At 34.9% G+C, this 18389-nt stretch overlaps 1 protein-coding gene across 3 annotated transcripts in view; it reads right to left on the bottom strand.

Annotated features, from left to right (window-relative positions):
- The window catches only part of VTA1 (vesicle trafficking 1), an 86438-nt gene that overhangs the window by 22472 nt on the left and 45577 nt on the right, over positions 1–18389 (bottom strand). For all 3 annotated transcript variants that reach the window (XM_047859818.1, XM_047859817.1, XM_047859819.1), the window contains one exon: positions 4635–4743. In XM_047859818.1, coding sequence (XP_047715774.1) covers positions 4635–4743 — 109 coding nt within the window. The remainder of the gene's footprint in view (positions 1–4634; positions 4744–18389) is intronic.

The raw sequence follows: 18389 nt of genomic DNA, 5'->3' as shown, positions 1-18389 counted from the left end.
CACTAGATTAGGACACTTTAAGATTACATTTTAGATTCATAATGTATTGACTTATTTTATATCTCTCATATTCTTCAACTACAGGTCTTAATAGGAAATATTTATCGAGGCTAAAAAATGCTGAGGTTAACTGTATCTTATGGTTTGTTGAAAGAGAGTAATTTTAAATCACTAGAAATATGAAATATGTAATTACCTTCATTAGTTTTTATTGCTGGAGTATAGGTTAATAATGACCAGTCAGAAGTAATACCATTTTGCAGATACTGAATTCAAATGGACATGAAAGCCCAGAGTTTGAATGTTAACAGAATTCCCTTCAGTTGAGCCTTTTCCCTAGAATGCTATTTTTGTACTAAGCATGTGGCTTCTTTATGGGCTTAATTCCATACAGTATTATTTTCAGGAGTAAGTATATTTCTCTTTTTTCTTACTCTAAGTTAACTAAGGTGTGGTATCTACTTTTTTAAAAATCGTTTTTACTAGAAATTAAATTCCAGAGAATTAGACTTTTGTTAAATGTAATACTTTTTACGTCAGGAGTTAATTTAAGAACACTAGAGAATATAATGGTATATCGAGAAAATCATAGTTTAAAGAAGACTTTTCTCTTACACATTCAGATTTAAGGACATCCTCTGGTAGAGCCATAAACCACTTCTGAGCATATACTGTTAGAGGTTATGACAATGACACTGATTATGCCACCAGGTTACATTTTAAGTTGTTTTGAAAAAGCACAGAGTGAAAAAAACTCTTCATATTTTAAAGGATTTATTACTGGTATTCTGTAACTCACCATTTTCTACTATCTAGAAGCTCCACAAAAACAGAATAAAAGTAACGAATACAAATTACAAGCTCCACTTAAGCCAACTTTTGGAAAACACAACAAAAATTATATAGATCTAATATTCTAATAAGGTAGTATTATAGAACCTAAAAGAAACCATTTCAGAACAAAAGTGATCATGATAATAATCAAAATGTAATACTTTCAAGGGCAAAAGTTAAAAACGTTAATATTAGAGAAGTCATTGATACTGAAAGAATGTCGAAAAAATAACACTGATTATTAGGCATTTTGATGTACCTAAAATGACACATTTGAAATAGTACTGAAAAAATAAAATGTTTAAAACAAAAAAGATATTTTCATGGTATATTTAAGAATATATGTATACCATATACAAGAAGTAAAGTGTCTCCAACCAAATGTTTGAACGTAATGAGAACTAGAACATGAGTAAATTTACTACAAATAATGTGTAAAAGGCACCTTAAATGTAATCAGATAATAGAAGTGGTTCAGCTTTGGTTTCCAATTTAATGTAATTACTGAATGTGAAGAAAGTTTCCATCTCTGGCCTTAGGTCCTAAGCTATCCATTCTCCATGGGTGATCCAACATTTTACTTTGGTTTCATCTCTTGCTTTCAGGCTGACAACTCCAAAGTTCTACCTTTAGCCCAGAACCTTCTCCTGCAATCTTTGGAAGAAGATCTGCCACTTGCGACTTCTCCAGGTAGTAATCACATGACTATCTCAGTGTCTTCTCTTAATTTTCCCCACCAAACCTGCTCATGTTGTATTAGTCATTTCTTTGAAAGGCTGGAAACTTAGGGATCATCTTCCATTTCTTCTGTCACTGAAGTATTCTATGTTCTATTGATTACACTTCCTTCTGTTTATCCTCATGGCCAATATCTCACCCAGGCTTTTGTTATTTATAATTTAGGTCATTAATAGCCCTTGAATTCATCTCACAATATGCAGAATTATCCTTCAACTCACTCCCCAAAATGCTCCTCCCCGCAAACAATACTTACAGTCCAGCCAGTTCTCAACTGGCCTCCCTGCTGCTTTGGAAGATGCTTTTTTTCATCCTTTGTTTTTTGTTTACCTGACTTAATTCAACTTCTCTTTGGAGACTCAATAAGCACAATCTCTTACTATCATGTATTTATTATAACTCCTTATTAAACCTATTGCTCCCCATGAGGACGTAAGCTGTTAAGTAAAGGAGCTAAGCTTCTAAGGAGCTTGTAAGCTCCTAAGTAAAGGACCATGTCTCTTATTTATCTCTGGTACTCCCTGGTATCTATCCCTCGTACTATCCCTGGTACTCAGCATTAGCTGATAAATGACTTTTAAAAAATGACATTAAAACAAATTTAAATGACATTTAAAAAATTTTTCTTCAAAAATGAATGAAAAAAATTACATTTAAAAAATCTAAGTACAAAGGTATATCCTGGGAAGTGGGAGTTCATTCCAAATTTAGGGCTCTACATCATGTCTAAAGCACAGAAGTGTTCCTCATAATGTTGGTACTATGCTCTCAAGAGAATGTTAAATTAACAGTTATGTTGACTGGCTGACGTAGAAATTTTCTTGTAACACTCAGTGGGGAAGACAAATATGTATTAAGTCTTGTTATCTAATGTCAAACTGGTTGAAGGAAAAAATGCATCTGCTTAAATGTATAACGAGAGTACAGACTTCAGAATTAGAAAGATTTGGGTTCCAATACTGAGTTTCATTAACTAGTTATTAGAGCTTGAACAGGGATGTGCAGCTACCTTCAGAAACTCTGAGAACTAAATTATATATGTAAAATATTTAGCACAGTGCCTAATACCTAGCAAGTGCCCCATAAATGATAAAAATTAACATAAATTATGAAGATACTTTATTAAATGCTATATATTTTATGAAGACTTTACAAACATATATAAACAAAATAGCTCTGCAGAAATTCAGATGAAGGAGAAAATATCACAGACAGGATTCAGGTAAGTAAAGAAAGATGAGTATTTTAGGAGGGAGATATGGTAAAGTAGGTTGATGCCACATTGTGGTTACTCTTGCTTTGTAGCCTGAGGATGCTGGCTATTTTCCCATGGACGCTTGTTAACAGTAGGCCTGACATAGAACATTCTGGACTACAGTCGATATGAAAGTAGGAAAGGAAGAATGTAAAAAACACAGGACTCCGAGTAAGTGGGCCAAGGCTCAAGTTCTAGTTCTCCTCTGTGAGGTTCTAAGTCCTTAGGCAGGCCCAAACCCCTCAACTTCCTCCTTTGTAAAATAGTAGTAACAATTCCTAAGGGATTTCTGAGGGCTTCAGAAATGTGAAAATAATCTGTAAGCTTTAAGGCACTATATGAATGCAAGGTATTTATTACATAAAATAATTACAAGAAGAATTCTATGTGTAAAAGACTATTTAAAACATTAGATAAGGGGGGCGCCTGGGTGGCTCAGTCGGTTGAGTGTCCGACTTTGGCTCAGGTCATGATCTCACGGTTTGTGGGTTCGAGCCCCACGTCTGGCTCTGTGCTGACAGGTCAGAGCCTGGGGTCTGCTTCAGATTCTGTGTCTCCCTCTCTCTCTGCCCCTCCCCTGCTTGTGCTCTATCTCTCTCTCAAAAATAAATAAACATTAAAAAACACTAAAAACAAAACAAAACAAAACATTATATTAAGGGCATATCATGAAGAGCGCTTCAGGGATAGCAAGAAATTAACCTGAAATGAAAGCATGAAATGCATGAAAGCTTGCATCTCTAAGATGTGGACTACAAAATCATTTACACAGAGTATTCATATACAAAACCACAGTGTACCTTTCTCACCAAGTGGCATTATAACACTCTAAACAGTCTCCTGAATACTAAATAAATAGAACACAAAGGTTTTCTTTGTCTCCCCCCAACCCCTTTGGTCTTTAAAAGGCAGGTTTAGTGATATATAATTTATATACAGTAAAATTCTTACTTTTTGGGTATACAGTTTTGACGAACTTATATACTGTACAACCACTACATCCCATCATCTCCAAAGCTTTCCCATGTTCCTTTGTAGTAAATCCACTCCCTCACTCTAGGTACTCACTTATCTGATTTCTGTCCCTAGAGCACTGCCTTCTCTGGGATGTTATATCAATACAATCATATAGTATTTAGCCTTTTGTGTTTGGCTTCTTTCACTTAGCATAATACTTTTGAAATCAGGTGATATGGGCTCTGCTTCAGATTTTCTGTCTTCCTCTCTGCTCCTCCCCCACTCTTTCTCTCAAAAATAAATAAAAACCTTAAAAAAAAAGAGGATATATATTCCTATGTACTTGTAAATTCATAAAAAATCATATGGAAAGGTACACAAAAAACTGAAAATAATGTTTATTTGGGTTTTAGTAGAATCTGGGCAAATGAGGGATGTGGTGGAAATGAGAAACTCATTTCATATATTTTATATCCTCTATAACTTTTGAACCATGTGAATGTACTATCTTCCCCTCTGCCAAAAAAATCTACCTCAAATAGATATGTAAAAAATAACAGTGTCTTTGTGGTTTGGAAATATTTTATAAATTATAAATGGATTACCTGTTCTATGTTGGAATAAAATCTGATTATAGGTAGGAGAGAGGCAGGCCATTTTGTTGACACAGACATTAGAGCAGTTTGGCCCTAATCTCTCACTGTCCCTAGATTTATGATTTCACACTTAACTTTCACAGATTTTAGAACACGACAAACAAAAGTGTACAGTTTCTTCCAAAAACTTTGAGTAATATTTGGAACAATTATGATTCTGCTAAATCATTTTGCTTAGATAAATAAATACATACCATTATCTTCTTCAATTCCAACAGGCCCTGCTTGAGGAGTCTCTCCATTCTTTAAACAGTTATGGATATATGTTGCCTTCCACCTTGCATACTTTCTGTGTTTCACATTCTAGAAGGAATATTTTAGTATTAGACTGCAGTAAATAAGTCAAATGAAAATATACATTTGTGATAACCTATATGGTATTTCTCAGATAAAACCCATTTTTCCATGTTGTATCTCTGCAAGAATATGGCAAAGAATCCCCTTTCCCCACTGGATCCTACCAGCTGTCTGGTGCTTGACAGACCATAAAAAGCTATCTTCCTCAAAACACATGCCTAGTTCCCTTTTATGATTTTCTAATTTTAGAAAAGGTCTGCAATGAAAATATGGGAGTGTCCTTCCAGCAAAACTTGTAACTCTAATGGACAGGGGAGAACTAAGCTAAATGGAATTCTAAAATTAAATGTAAAAGATAGTAACAACAGATTCAACTATTTCACCAAAGAAGAAAAAATTGATCTGTACAAATCTATGAAAACACATTATGAAAACAAAAAGAAAAATAAGATGATGCAGTTGTTAAAACAGACACTAGACAGACAGCTAGGCAAATCTGACCTTTTAACTTTTTGACCACCTCCGAATCTCAGTTACCTCAATTCCAAAAAGGGGAAAAGTAATACACCTCATGGGGTTGTTATGAGAACTGAAAATATCAATAAAGAACCTACGAGTTGCCTCTTCTTCTTTCCTGCCTTCAAATTGATGCTTACACACTATAAAATTAAGACAAAAATTTATAAATGTGAAAGCTTTTAGAATTTTGGATGGGTTAGTAATTTTTAGTTTATATTCCAACTGACCTTTATGATAATCATGACTGGAGCTTGTTAGAAATGCAGAATCTTTAAGCACCTCCCAGACCTACTGAATTAGAATCCGCCCCATGACAAGATCTCCAGGCGACTTGTATGCGGTTTCATTATGTTGGAAACAATTATAATTTGCCTTTTGCAAAGATCCACTGAGTCGCCAATAAATAGAAATACTGCACACAGCACAGATACTTAGTTTTTTATGCAAAATGATCTAGATACTACTACAGATAAGTATATAGATACCTAAAAAAAAGTTAACTCCCAGATTACTGAATTCGTACCATATTTAATTTCCCTTTTCTTATCAAACAATCCTCATATATTCTACTAAAAAGTCTTTTGTACAGGGTTTACATTTTCTTCCAGCTATGATTATAATTTATTCTACTTCACAAAGAAGCTCTTCAAAAGAAGCATCCGCATTTAAAGTTTTCATTTCTTCACAGTTACTCTAGAGAAAAAAGTCTCTATTTCTCTTCTGTTTGGTTCTCATTTTCATCACACAAAAGGTCAGAGTCCAGATAGGACTGGCTCACCTACAGTGTTTTCTCATGCTAGTCTCCCTATCTAAGATGGTTTCCTCTTCTGACAAAAGTCTCCTTAGGCTCAGTTCAAATGTTTACTTCCTTATCAGGCTCCCTGAATACCAGCAAGTCAACACATAATTTATCATTTATTCAAGTCAGGCACTATGCTAAGTGCTGGGGATAACGATGAACAAAGTAGGTGTGAACTTTGGAATCCAAAGTGAAAGCTGGGCAATAACTTCCATTACTACACGTGGCACCTGTACTACCCAAAGTCTGTAATCTTTCCTTCGCCTTTCTTAGGATTCTGCAATCCCATGATTATAAATATGAGGAAATGGCAATACAAAAGTAAATGGTTTACCCAAGATCACACTATTTTGCAGTGAAGCCAACCACTCGATTCAGGGCTGCCTTAATAAGCTATAATTAGCACAGTGCACTTTGCAATTTAGGAATATATGAAATAAGGGAACACTAGCTTTAAAAGGTCAGCTACTTAATGCATGTTATATAGGTTGTACTTTGGTATATATAGAGGACCCCTTTGAAAGAAAATGAATAAATTGCTTAAGAAAGTTTAATTTGCCTTCTTCAGCTTTAAGAATAGGACAGATTATTCTTGGCATGAAATAATTTAATGCTAAAGACTGAGTTGGGTTAAGTTGTATTGTGTTAACCTCAGGAGGTTCCTTCATTCCTAATATCATAGTACAAATAGTGTAAATATTTAAACCACATTGGGTTCCTTCATTAGTATGTGAAGTTTAAAAATGTTACGCTAACCTAAGATGGCTTCATTTTAGTATATACATTAAAAAAACATTTCCCCAGAGCAGATAAATCCATACAACAGTTTGCTTTTTATTCTGCACTGTTTTCAAAACACCCCTGCAACCTGGAGCTTATAATATGTAATACAGAACATTTTGGCAATTGTTACAACGAATTTGCTTTTTAATTTTATTTTCTTTAAAATATAGGATGCTAGATATAAAACAATGTTTTAAGAGGAAATTTTCAAGATGTCAATATTTTTGACATCTTTTAACTCTTTTTGGCTAATTAGACATCCTTTCTGGGAAACAGGAATTACAAAAAGAACTTTTACTTTTGTCCTTGGCCTTTAAGTTCCTGTTTTGTTACAGGATTGATGAGAATCACTGACAACTGCAAATTTGGGCCAATTTTGCCCAAAATTTGGGCCAATTGACTAGAGTCAACAGTGGTAAGTAGAATTTCCATTTAATTTTTAAATCATTTGCGCTTGTTATACTGAAGAATGGTTAGCAAATACCAAGCACAGGCTACAGCAGGGGTTCTCAAACCTGGTGCATGTAAGAATCCCATGAAGATATAGTAACAAAACTTCTTAGCCTCAACTATGGGAAATCTTATGAAAACATTCTCTATTAGCATACCAAAAAGCCACTTTGAAAAAGAATGCTCCAATTCTTCCTCTTGGATTTTGGTCTTGAGCCCACCCAGTCAAGTTCTTGCTTTTGTCTAGGTTACAGATTACTTCTCTCTTGCAAAATCCACAGTTTAGATGTCATCTTACTTGACTCTATCAGAGTGAAAAGTTGAGCACTCCCTCCTCTTTGCAACCTCCTTTCACTTGGTTTCCGGGTTATCAAGGTCATCTGGTTTTCTTTGCCTGGCAGGGTGCTCCTGATTCTAGCTCCAGGGTGGGGAAGGCCAGAGGCTTCAGTTCTTGCTTGGACTTCTCATCTTCTCTTCTGACACTTTACCTGAAGGATCTCATCTACTCTTATGGCCTTAAGTACCACGTTAGGTGGCCAACTCCCAAATTCGTATCTTCTGCTCAGTTCTGTCTTGTGAAAGTCAGGACTTATATTCACCTCACATTTCACTTGTATGGCAGATAGTTGAAAACATTCAAAGTTCAACACCAACTTCTGATCTTTTCCTACTAAATTTGTTCCTCCATATGCCAGTAAATGGCAACTCCATTCCTGCAGTTGTTCAAGCCCAAACCACTGGAGTCATTTTTAGTCCTCTATTTCTCTTACAATCTACCAACAAATCTTTTAGAGTCTGTTAGCTCTCTGTTCAAAATATATCCAGAGTCCAGCCACTTCTCAGCATCTACTACTGCAAATACTGGTCTGAGCCAGTACTACTTCTGGTTTTGATTATTTAGTAATGAACTAATGGGTCTCCCTACTTCCACACTTGACCATTAGAGTGAAAGAAATACTTTAAAAATAGCACTTAAATCCTATCAATTCTCACTGAACTCCTCCTCCCCCAGTCTCACTTCTATTAATCTCTCTCACTCCAGATTCAGCCAGTCTTCACTGCTACTACCTGAACTTGAACAGACCTCCTTTACTATTTCAAAAGGTTTGTACTTTCTCTTGTCTCTTTCTGAACATCTCTGTATTTCATTCCCTTTATCTTTCAAGGCATTGTTAAATGTTGCTAAATGTGAGGCCATCGCCAACCACCCGTTTTAAATAGACCTTCCTATCTCTACCTTGAGTTTCTCCATGGCACTTGCCATCTGACATACTATGTATTTTATTTATTCATTTTTTCATTGTCTGTCTCCACCAGAGAAATATGATTCCCACGAGGACAGGGATTTTATTCACTGCTGCATTACTTGTGCCTAGAACCATGTTTGATATATAGTAGAGCTTAATAAATATTTGATGAATGATAGGATACTAGATTCTGAAATACATGTTTTTTTAAAATCAAATACCCCAAATGATTCTGAAGGTGGCTGTCTTGGAACTATACTACAAAAAACACTAAACTGGAATGAAACATTTTTCACTAAGGAATAAATGTGAATATTACATTCGAGTATGCAGTTTGACTTGGGCTTGCAAAGAAGGGTCAGTGGTTAGGGTAGAGGATGTCTGTGAAACTCGCAGAATTATACGCAAAAATGTGATGCACAAATGCATGGGAGAGAATCCGTAGCTTTCATAACATTTCAAAGCACTTAATGATACAAAGGAGAGGAATAATCTCTAACTCTGTGGCAATACCACAGATAATATATTTATACTTAGCCCCTCGATGCTCCCAAATATAGTATAGAAACAAGGGCTCTATTAAATTCCCAGGACACTGGACAAAATACAATGAGAAATGCTTGAAAAACACACATTCAACAAATTTATTACCACAATGACTCAAACACTGAAGTATTTATAATCACAAATTACATGTACAAATATTACATGTATTATTAAGATATATTTAACATTTTTATACTTTTATATTTTTCTTTTTTTTAATGTGTATTTATTTTTGAAGCAGAGAGAGACAGAGCACAAGTGGGGGAGGGGTAGAGAGAGAGGGAGACACAGATCCAAAGCAGGCTCCAGGCTCTGAGCTGTCAGCACAGAGCCCCATGAGGGGCTTGCACTCACAAGCCGTGAGACCATGACCTGAGCCGAAATTTTGGAGGCTCAACTGACTGAGCCACCCAGGCGCCCCTACTTTTATATTTTTCAAAACAAGTAGAATTTTATAAAACTGTACCAAAAAATCATACCCATAATACATAAACATTTAAATTTACATGTACTTACATAAATAAATATACAAAACTATAATACATAAATACTTAAATTTAACTATCCTAGTTTTATAATATTTGGAATGTACATTCAAATTTAGCCAAAAGATTTTCAAAGAAGGTATGATTATTAACTGTTTAATACTTAATCCACTGGGGTAAGAAAGAACCAAAATTATCTTAAAATACATATATATATATATATAGTGAGAGAGAGAGACACACACACACACAGCTTTGTGAAATAATTTTTTATACAACTTCATGAAGCTTAGAAGAAAGTTTTACAAGACACTCTCTCATATACCTTTCTTTTAGATGCCCCAATTGTTTACATTTTATCAATCCATTAATATACACATATTTATGCATATATCAATATGCAAATTGCTTATTTATATATATGCATTTTTTTCTGTACCATTTAGGAGTAAGTCAGAAGTCACTGTGCCCCTTACCCTTCCATTGTGCATTTTCTAAGATCAAGGACAATCTTATACACAATGGTTATTAAAATCAGGACATTTAACACTTATATAAGAATATTCTCTGATCCACAGTTCCAACAAATTCTGTCAATTTTATTAATGCCCCCAGTAGTTATTCCTCTTCTGGGTTTATATCATTTAAGAAGCTTGCATTATTTAGTTGTCATGTGTTTTTAGTCTTTAATCTGGAACCGCCAGCCTTTGTTAGTGTTTGCTTCTCAACCTCAACATTAAAAAACAAAACAAAACAAAACAAAACAAAACAAAACAGCCTAAGTTGTAAAGCATGTATTTATTAGGATTTGTCTGATATCTCCTTATGATTAGGTTCAGGTTATGCATTTTTAGCAGGATTAGCACTGAAGTGATGTTTGTCTTTTTCACTTCATCTTATTAGAAGGCATATGGTATTGGTTGGTTCCAATACTGGTTGTGTTAGATTTGAGAACTTGGTTAAAGTGATGTCACACAGGTTTCTCCATTGAGACTATTTTCTGCTTTAAAATTAGTACGCAGTTGAGAGGAGACATTTAGAAACTAACAGAATTACCTCACTCTTCATCAAACTTCCCACCCATTCGTTTTAAACCCGATTATTTCTACCTTTATCATTTTTCTACATTTATTAGAATTCTAGTGTAAAAGGCCTTCTCTGTTTTTCCATCATTCATTCATCCATTCATTCATTCATTCATGTATTTCATTGTATGTTTCAGTACAGACCCATTGATTCTTATTTTATTCATTGAGTTATCACTAATATCATTCTCATTTTGATTCTCAAATTGTCCCCAGCATGGACAGTGGAAACCCTTTCCAGTTGGTTTCTGGATCCTTTTGACATGTTCCCAAGATCATATAAACATTTTATTTTCTAGCCCAAGACAAAGGACCAGCTTCATCTAGTGTCTTCCCTGACCCAGTCCTAGATTCAGCCTTTCTGTAAGAGTCCTGGTTCCTTTTATAGATGAACAGTATTTAGAACCCCAAATCAGACACTGGGGTACTCTCATTGCTATTGGTGCATCATTGCTTCTAGGTCCCTTATAAGAACTATATTTTATGTGCATGCATACACACATCTATGTATGTATGATATGTGTATATACACAAATACATATATTATACATACATTTATAGTATATATACTACCTATACTACTACACAATTACTATACTACATGTATCCATTTTGCTCTATTTATCTAATATATTTAATAAGCACAAATAATATGGACATCTCCAATTCCAACCCAACAGCATAACACAATCTGGTCTTCTCCCATCCTATTGTAACTTCTTTCCCCAGAAGTGAGAAAACTGGCTCTCTCAATGTATTTCTACTCCTGTGCTCCATCCTAGATTACAGAATAAGCAATTTTGGAATTGCCAACCTAATACCATTAAGAAAAACCAAACCTATAAATAATAGTTCAATATTTAACCTTTTTTTGCAGCAATAGTGATACACCTTGAGATGCATAAATCTTGTGTATGAGTTTTGACAAATAGATATACCTATATAAAACATACTCCTATCAAAATAGAATACTTCTAGTTCCCCAGAAGTTTCCTTTATATCTCTTTCCAGATCAATTTGCCCTTGCACACACATACACAGACACAAACCCTAACTTTTTCACTAGAATAAATTTGTATATTGTACTACTTTATATGAAAGGAATCACAGTTTGCATTCTTTTGAGTCTTCTTTTGCTCAGCATAATCTTTTTAAGATCCATCCGTGTTGCAGTACCTTTTTACATCTCAGTAACAGCTGAGATCAATTCATAGGTTGGTAGGCATCTGGGATCTTTCCAGCTTTGGGCTATTATGAATAAAGTTCCTATGAGCTCTCTTGAACAAGTCTTTTTCTGGACATAAGTTTTCATTTCTCTTGGATAAATACCAAGGAGGAATTGCTGGGTAAAAGGGTAGGTGTATATTTAACTTCATAAAAATATGCCAAATCTTTTCCCAAAGTGGTTATAACATTTATCATTTTCACCAAGCAATGTATGAAAGCTCTTATTTTTTCTACATTCTTACCAATATTTGGCCAGTCTTTATTAATTTTACTGTTTTTAAACTACTCATTCTAATGATAACTGGGGGTGTTAATATCTGAAACTGTGATTATGAATTTTTCTATATTTTTATTTCTATTAATGTTTGTTTTATGCAGATTACAACTTAGTATGTACACATCTATAACTATAATACCTTGTTGATGAACTGAACCCTTTATTGTTATAAAATGTCCCATTTTACCTCTACTAACACATCTTCTTAAAGTTTGCTTTGTCTAATATTAATATTTCACCAGGAATTTTGTTTATTTAGTATTGGCATTCAGTATTTTTTCTGTCCTTTCATTTTCAAAATATGTTTCTGTACTTAAAAAGTGTCTCTTGTAAACAGTATAAAATTATAGCTTGCTTTTTTATATAGTTTGACAGTCTCTACTTTTAGAGTGTTAGTCCATTTACATTTACAGTATGTATTGATATAGCCATATTTAGGCCTAAAATTTGCTATATTGTTTTATATTACTCCCACCTGTTTTTACTTTCCTCTCTTCCCTTTATCTGCCTTCTTTTGGGTTTACCAAATATGTATATATAGTTATAATAATTTTTTACTTAAATAGGCATAGATCTTTTAAAGAAATGAAGGAAGAGAAAAAATATATAGTCTTTTAAATATATTTATTTACATATTATGTCCAGTGTACTTCATTCCTTCCTGGAAATCCAAGCTGCCATCTGGTATCATTTTCCTTCAGGCCAAAGAAACTTTCTTTCTGCTGTTCTTTAGTTCTTTAGAGCAGATTTGCTAGCAGTGAGTTAACCTGCCTGAAAATGTCCTTTATTTTACCTTCATTTTTTGAAGGATAGCTTTGCTCTATACAGAATTCTACACTGACAGGGTTTTTTTCCTTGCTTTTTCTTCCTTTTTCCTTTCAGTGCTTTAAATATGTGAATTTCATTATCTTTTTGCCACTACTTTTTCAAAAAATGAGAAGTCAACTATCCTTCAAAGCACTGTTACCTTCAAAGCACATTATCCCTTGTACAATGTATTATTTCCCAAGATCACTCTCTCAAGATTTTCCCTTCCATCACTGAACTTCACTGGTTTGACCAAAATGTTCTCAGGTATGGTTTTCTTTGTATTTATTTTACTTAGGGTTCACTGACTTTGTTGGATTCATTTTAGAAAATCTACGGTCATTTATTTCTATAAATATTTTTTCTTCTATATTTTCTTTCTACTCTCTTTCTTGGGACTCCAACTGCACATGATGGGTCTCCAAACATAGTGGTAATGATATATAATGCCTACTTATTTCTGTATAATAAGTATTTCTGTATAATAAGGCATAAATTCATCTGAAGTAAATACATAAGATTGAGCAATTTAGGATAGTTTGCATTAAAACTGCCATGTATTTGCTGATGCCCTTTATAAATATAGTACAGTACATTATCCATCAAGGAGTGAAAGCAAAAACTAATGTTTTTTAAGCATCTACTATATGCTAGGCACTTTGCTAAAGGCTTTACATGCAGTTTTTCATTTGAAGTCTAGAAAAACTTGAAAGAATAACTATTATAATTTTCTTCACCTTACAAACATAGGAACAGGCTTATATAAATCAAATAACTTACCAAAGTAACACAGTGATGAAGTGCGTATGGAATTCTGAAGCCAATGCCTGTAGCATTCTTAGTCACATTGTACTAACACTACATGCAAACATACTCCATTCATTCACAATTAAATGAATATGAGGTGCACACACTTCTTGGCAATTATTACACAGAAACAAATACAAAATATATGGAATTCCTACTCTAGTAAGAGATACTACCCTCATATTTTTGTTTGTTATTATAATTGCTGGGACCTTCAGTGTACATACAGTAAAAGTATAAAAACCTAAGGTATGGTGTATGTACTGAACACATGCTTTTGTAATTAGATAAATCACTCCTGATCCACCATGGTTTCTAGGTTAGCAATAAGATGTTGCTTAATTTAGAACCTTCTAGTGCAAATGGATACTTTAGACAGATTATCTCCTTCCCAGCCTGCTATTCATATATATAATCACTGCGGTAAGGTTGCAAAGCTCTGTTTTCTGAGCAGGGAGAGTAAGATCAGGATATAAACAGGATTCTCTGGGGGCTTCAAGAAAAGCCAATGATCAGTGCCAATCAAAAGACACTCAGTATGGGTGTGCAAACTGTTTACCAGTTTGTGACAAGATAGTACAGAAATTCAGAGTATTTAGGAAACTTATAACAAATTAGGCTTGTACTTTGTATGTCTTTTTAAAAATTTTTTTGTTTTTAATTTTTATTTTAGAGAGAGAGAGAGCTTGTGACTGGGGGAGAAGGGCAGAAGGAGAGAAAAAGAGAATCTCAAGCAGGCACCGTGCTCTGCTCAGCGTGGAGCCCAATGTGGGGCTCAAGCCCAGGATCCTGGGATCATGACCTGAGTCAAAATCAAGAGCCCGATGTTCAACTGACTGAGCCATTCAGGTGCCCCTTACACATCTTTTTTAAATTTCACCTTTCTAGTAATTCAATTATTACTTGTATTTTATGAAACTATCAGTCTGCAACATAATGGAAAGTACAAAGTAAAAAAAAAAAAAAAAAAAAAGAAAGAAAAAAAAGGCTGGATGTTCATCAGAGTTTGAGAATACTGTTCCGGGCCACAGCATCTGGGGACAAAGTACTTATATTTTTCTGATTGGTGTTCTTACTGTAATTCAGAGTCGTAAAAGGTGAAATAAGGTTAATCTAAATTGTGTAAGCACAGTGCCAGGCAAGTGGCGGGAGTGGAATCTCTTCCCTGTACTTTATCATTACTACACCATATATCCTCATAATTAGTTAGCTTCTCTTTTCAAATTAGAACACAAGCTCCGTGAGGGCAAGAAAACATGCCATATTCATTTGAGTCCCCCCCCCAAATTAGCAGAAACTCAATAGATAAGAATAGTATTTTTACCTTTTACCTGCGATTTTTATTTTCTTCCTAAACTGCAGTGTTAAACCTAAACCAAAGACCATGAAGGAAAAAGGGCAAAATGCTGTCTGCTCCTCAACACTGCAAGAAGTGAAACAAATCTAAAATACAATAGAAGTCTATCAACAATACTGGTCATGAACAGATTGCACAAGATACCATAGAAGGAAAATAAAGTATTTATGTTTTAAACATCCCTTGCTTTAAAATACAAAATTAAAAATTTTAATATATATTCTGGTGATTCTATTGCTAAAACTGGGACACTGATTTCCATGTAGCTACAGAAATGCCAGAAGTTTATTTTAACAACAAATTTAAATACGGAGATGGAATTATAGAAGGCACAGTTAAAAGAGTTAAACAGGTACAACTAAAACAGAGATAGCAGAGTTAAGATACAGAATGGTGGCAGATAAAATATTTAAAAAAAAAAAAAGTCAAAAACTAAAGAAGATACAGACTTTACTTTTGTGCAACTATGACCTGAATTTAAAATGAAAATTATCAGGGAACAGACCAAGAAAAATGCTGTGAGTAAATGAAGTCTATTACATTTTAGAAGAGTTAGGAAAGAAGTTCTGTGTAAACAAGTCTGAACCTTATCTCCATCTATAGACAGAAAAATGAAAAGCTAAACTATAGCAACATCTGAAGTACCAAATAATCACTGTTATGTTTTTTAATTTTTTTAAATTTTTTATTTAAAAAAAATTTTTTTTTTCAACGTTTATTTTTATTTTTGGGACAGAGAGAGACAGAGCATGAACGGGGGAGGGGCAGAGAGAGAGGGAGACACAGAATCGGAAACAGGCTCCAGGCTCTGAGCCATCAGCCCAGAGCCTGACTCGGGGCTCGAACTCACGGACCGCGAGATCGTGACCTGGCTGAAGTCGGACGCTTAACCGACTGCGCCACCCAGGCGCCCCAACTGTTATGTTAATGGTACAAAAAAGCCTCTGTTTTTTACTCTGAGATTTTCCTCAGGGTGGAAATTTACACTTAATGCCAAAGAAGATGTAAGAGTAGAATGGACAAAGTCCCCCCTGCAAGGCAATACATTATAGAAGACTCAAAATTTTCACATACAAATGTCATACAGAAGGCCCCAGGTGGTGTTCAGCTTGCCCACTCTCTGTGTTACAACACTCGGATAATGGTCCCTTTCCTCTCCCTTCCTCTTACTAGAAATTTGTACTTTGTGATATTCTCAGTGGGTCTACTTCCCACTTTCATTTATGTAACGATGTAAGTTAGCTTTTCACCCCTCCTTTTGTAGCTTCTAACCTAAAACTATTTTTGCTTTGCTTTTCTCCTTATTTTGTCTGCTTTTTCATCTGTTTCTCATTCTCCTTTTTCCAGCACCTCTCCCACACATGGCACATATACTCATAGACTGGTGGAGCTGGCCTCCCAGTTTACAGAAGAAAAACCAAGTCCAAAGAGGTAAAATGACTTCTTGGTTTGGAGTTGAGTGGGGCTTGCATTTGACAACCACTATCTCTTTACGTTTAAAGTAAATTTTCAGGGGCGCCTGGGTGGCGCAGTTGGTTAAGCGTCCGACTTCAGCCAGGTCACGATCTCGCGGTCCGTGAGTTTGAGCCCCGCGTCGGGCTCTGGGCTGATGACTCAGAGCCTGGAGCCTGTTTCTGATTCTGTGTCTCCCTCTCTCTCTGCCCCTCCCCCGTTCATGCTCTGTCTCTCTCTGTCCCAAAATAAATAAATGTTGAAAAAAAAATTAAAAAAAAAAAAAAATAAAGTAAATTTTCAGGGCTGATAGCAAAAAAAACCAAAAAAACAAAAAAAAAAAACAAAAACAACATTTTAAGAACTTTAAAAAACATTAATTTAAAAACCACCATTCCCTTGTTTGTAAAGATGATAAAGTTAAAAGATAATTTAAAAATACAAAATAAAAAGTATGAGACAATTATAATGCTTTTCTCCTCCCCACTGTGTTGTTATAGATTTTAGCATTTCTTAAAACAGCATTCTTTGAGAAGCAAGGAAAACAAGTATTTCTGAGGAAAGCTGCAGATTTGTTAAAAAGCTTTGGCATATATCTAGTTAAATGCAGCACTGCATTCACCTTATACATGAACAAATAAGTTATAGAATCCTGAACTATACCTACAGGAGTATATATTAAAAAAAAAAAAAAATCTGCCTACCTGAAATCCTTAAACTCATTCTTTTCCCACTTGTTTCCTGCTAGTGTTTTTCAAGTGGATGAAACTAAGTGGAAGTGGAAAGGAGGGAATGAGTTAAAACTGCTAAATGCTTCAAGTAGCCAGTTGATACCCATAGCTTTTGAAACAGTTTTGTTTTTTTTAATTTTTTAAATGTCTTATTCAGTTTTTGAGAGGGAAAGAGACAGGGCGTGAGTGGGGGAGGGGCAGACAGAGAGGGAGATACAGAATCTGAAGCCGGCTCCAGGTTCTGAGCTGTCAGCACAGAGCCCGATGCGGGGCTCGAACTCACAGCCTGCGAGATCATGACCTGAGCTGAAATCGTGATGCTTAACTGACTGAACCACTCAGGCACTCCTAAAACAGCTCATCTTTTTAACAGTTATTTTGAAATAAGAAATGTTATAAGAGTCAGTGTCTTGTTTTAGGCATACTGGGCTTACATCACAAGTAAATAAGTACAAGCCTCAGATTTTCTTAGGACACCCACGAAGACGTAGGGGAGAGGGTTGATGCCAATCACCATCCTGCTCATCTGTACTGGTGACAGCTGGTAAAGTCACAGCCAGAGTGGATTGCTCCCGATTCCACTCAGTGGAGCTTTACCTACAATTATCTGACATTTCAAACCATTATTTGGAAAAACCTAAATCTCAGTAATAATGATGAAGATGCCATTAGCAGACATGGAACATGATGAAACAAAAATCCAACATTAAAAGTAAGAGAAAAGAGAATCTGCAAGTATGCCGATAAACTGGTAGGCCCAGGCATTATGTTAATGGCAGATGGACAGTCAGTCTCACCCTTATTTTACTTTCCTTGTTGGCCGACTCTCTGTATTTAGTTCATGGTCAAAAATCAGTTTACAAGTCATATAAGAGCATTGTATGATAATGAATATAAGAAATGTCAGCACTGTGTCAAGCAATTTGTTGATTTTGATATGCACAACTTTCAATGGATGTACAAACTTTGCATGTTATAACATATGTAAGTCAGTGAAAATATAATTACACATAAATTGTGTGTACACACATTTCCCAATTTAAATGTGCACAACTGGGCACCTGGGTGGCTCAGTCAGTT

Source organism: Prionailurus viverrinus, chromosome B2 (assembly GCF_022837055.1).
Source record: "Prionailurus viverrinus isolate Anna chromosome B2, UM_Priviv_1.0, whole genome shotgun sequence".
NCBI lineage: Eukaryota > Metazoa > Chordata > Mammalia > Carnivora > Felidae > Prionailurus > Prionailurus viverrinus.
Note: the sequence above shows the minus strand (reverse complement) of the source record. Positions and strands in the feature narration are given on the sequence as shown.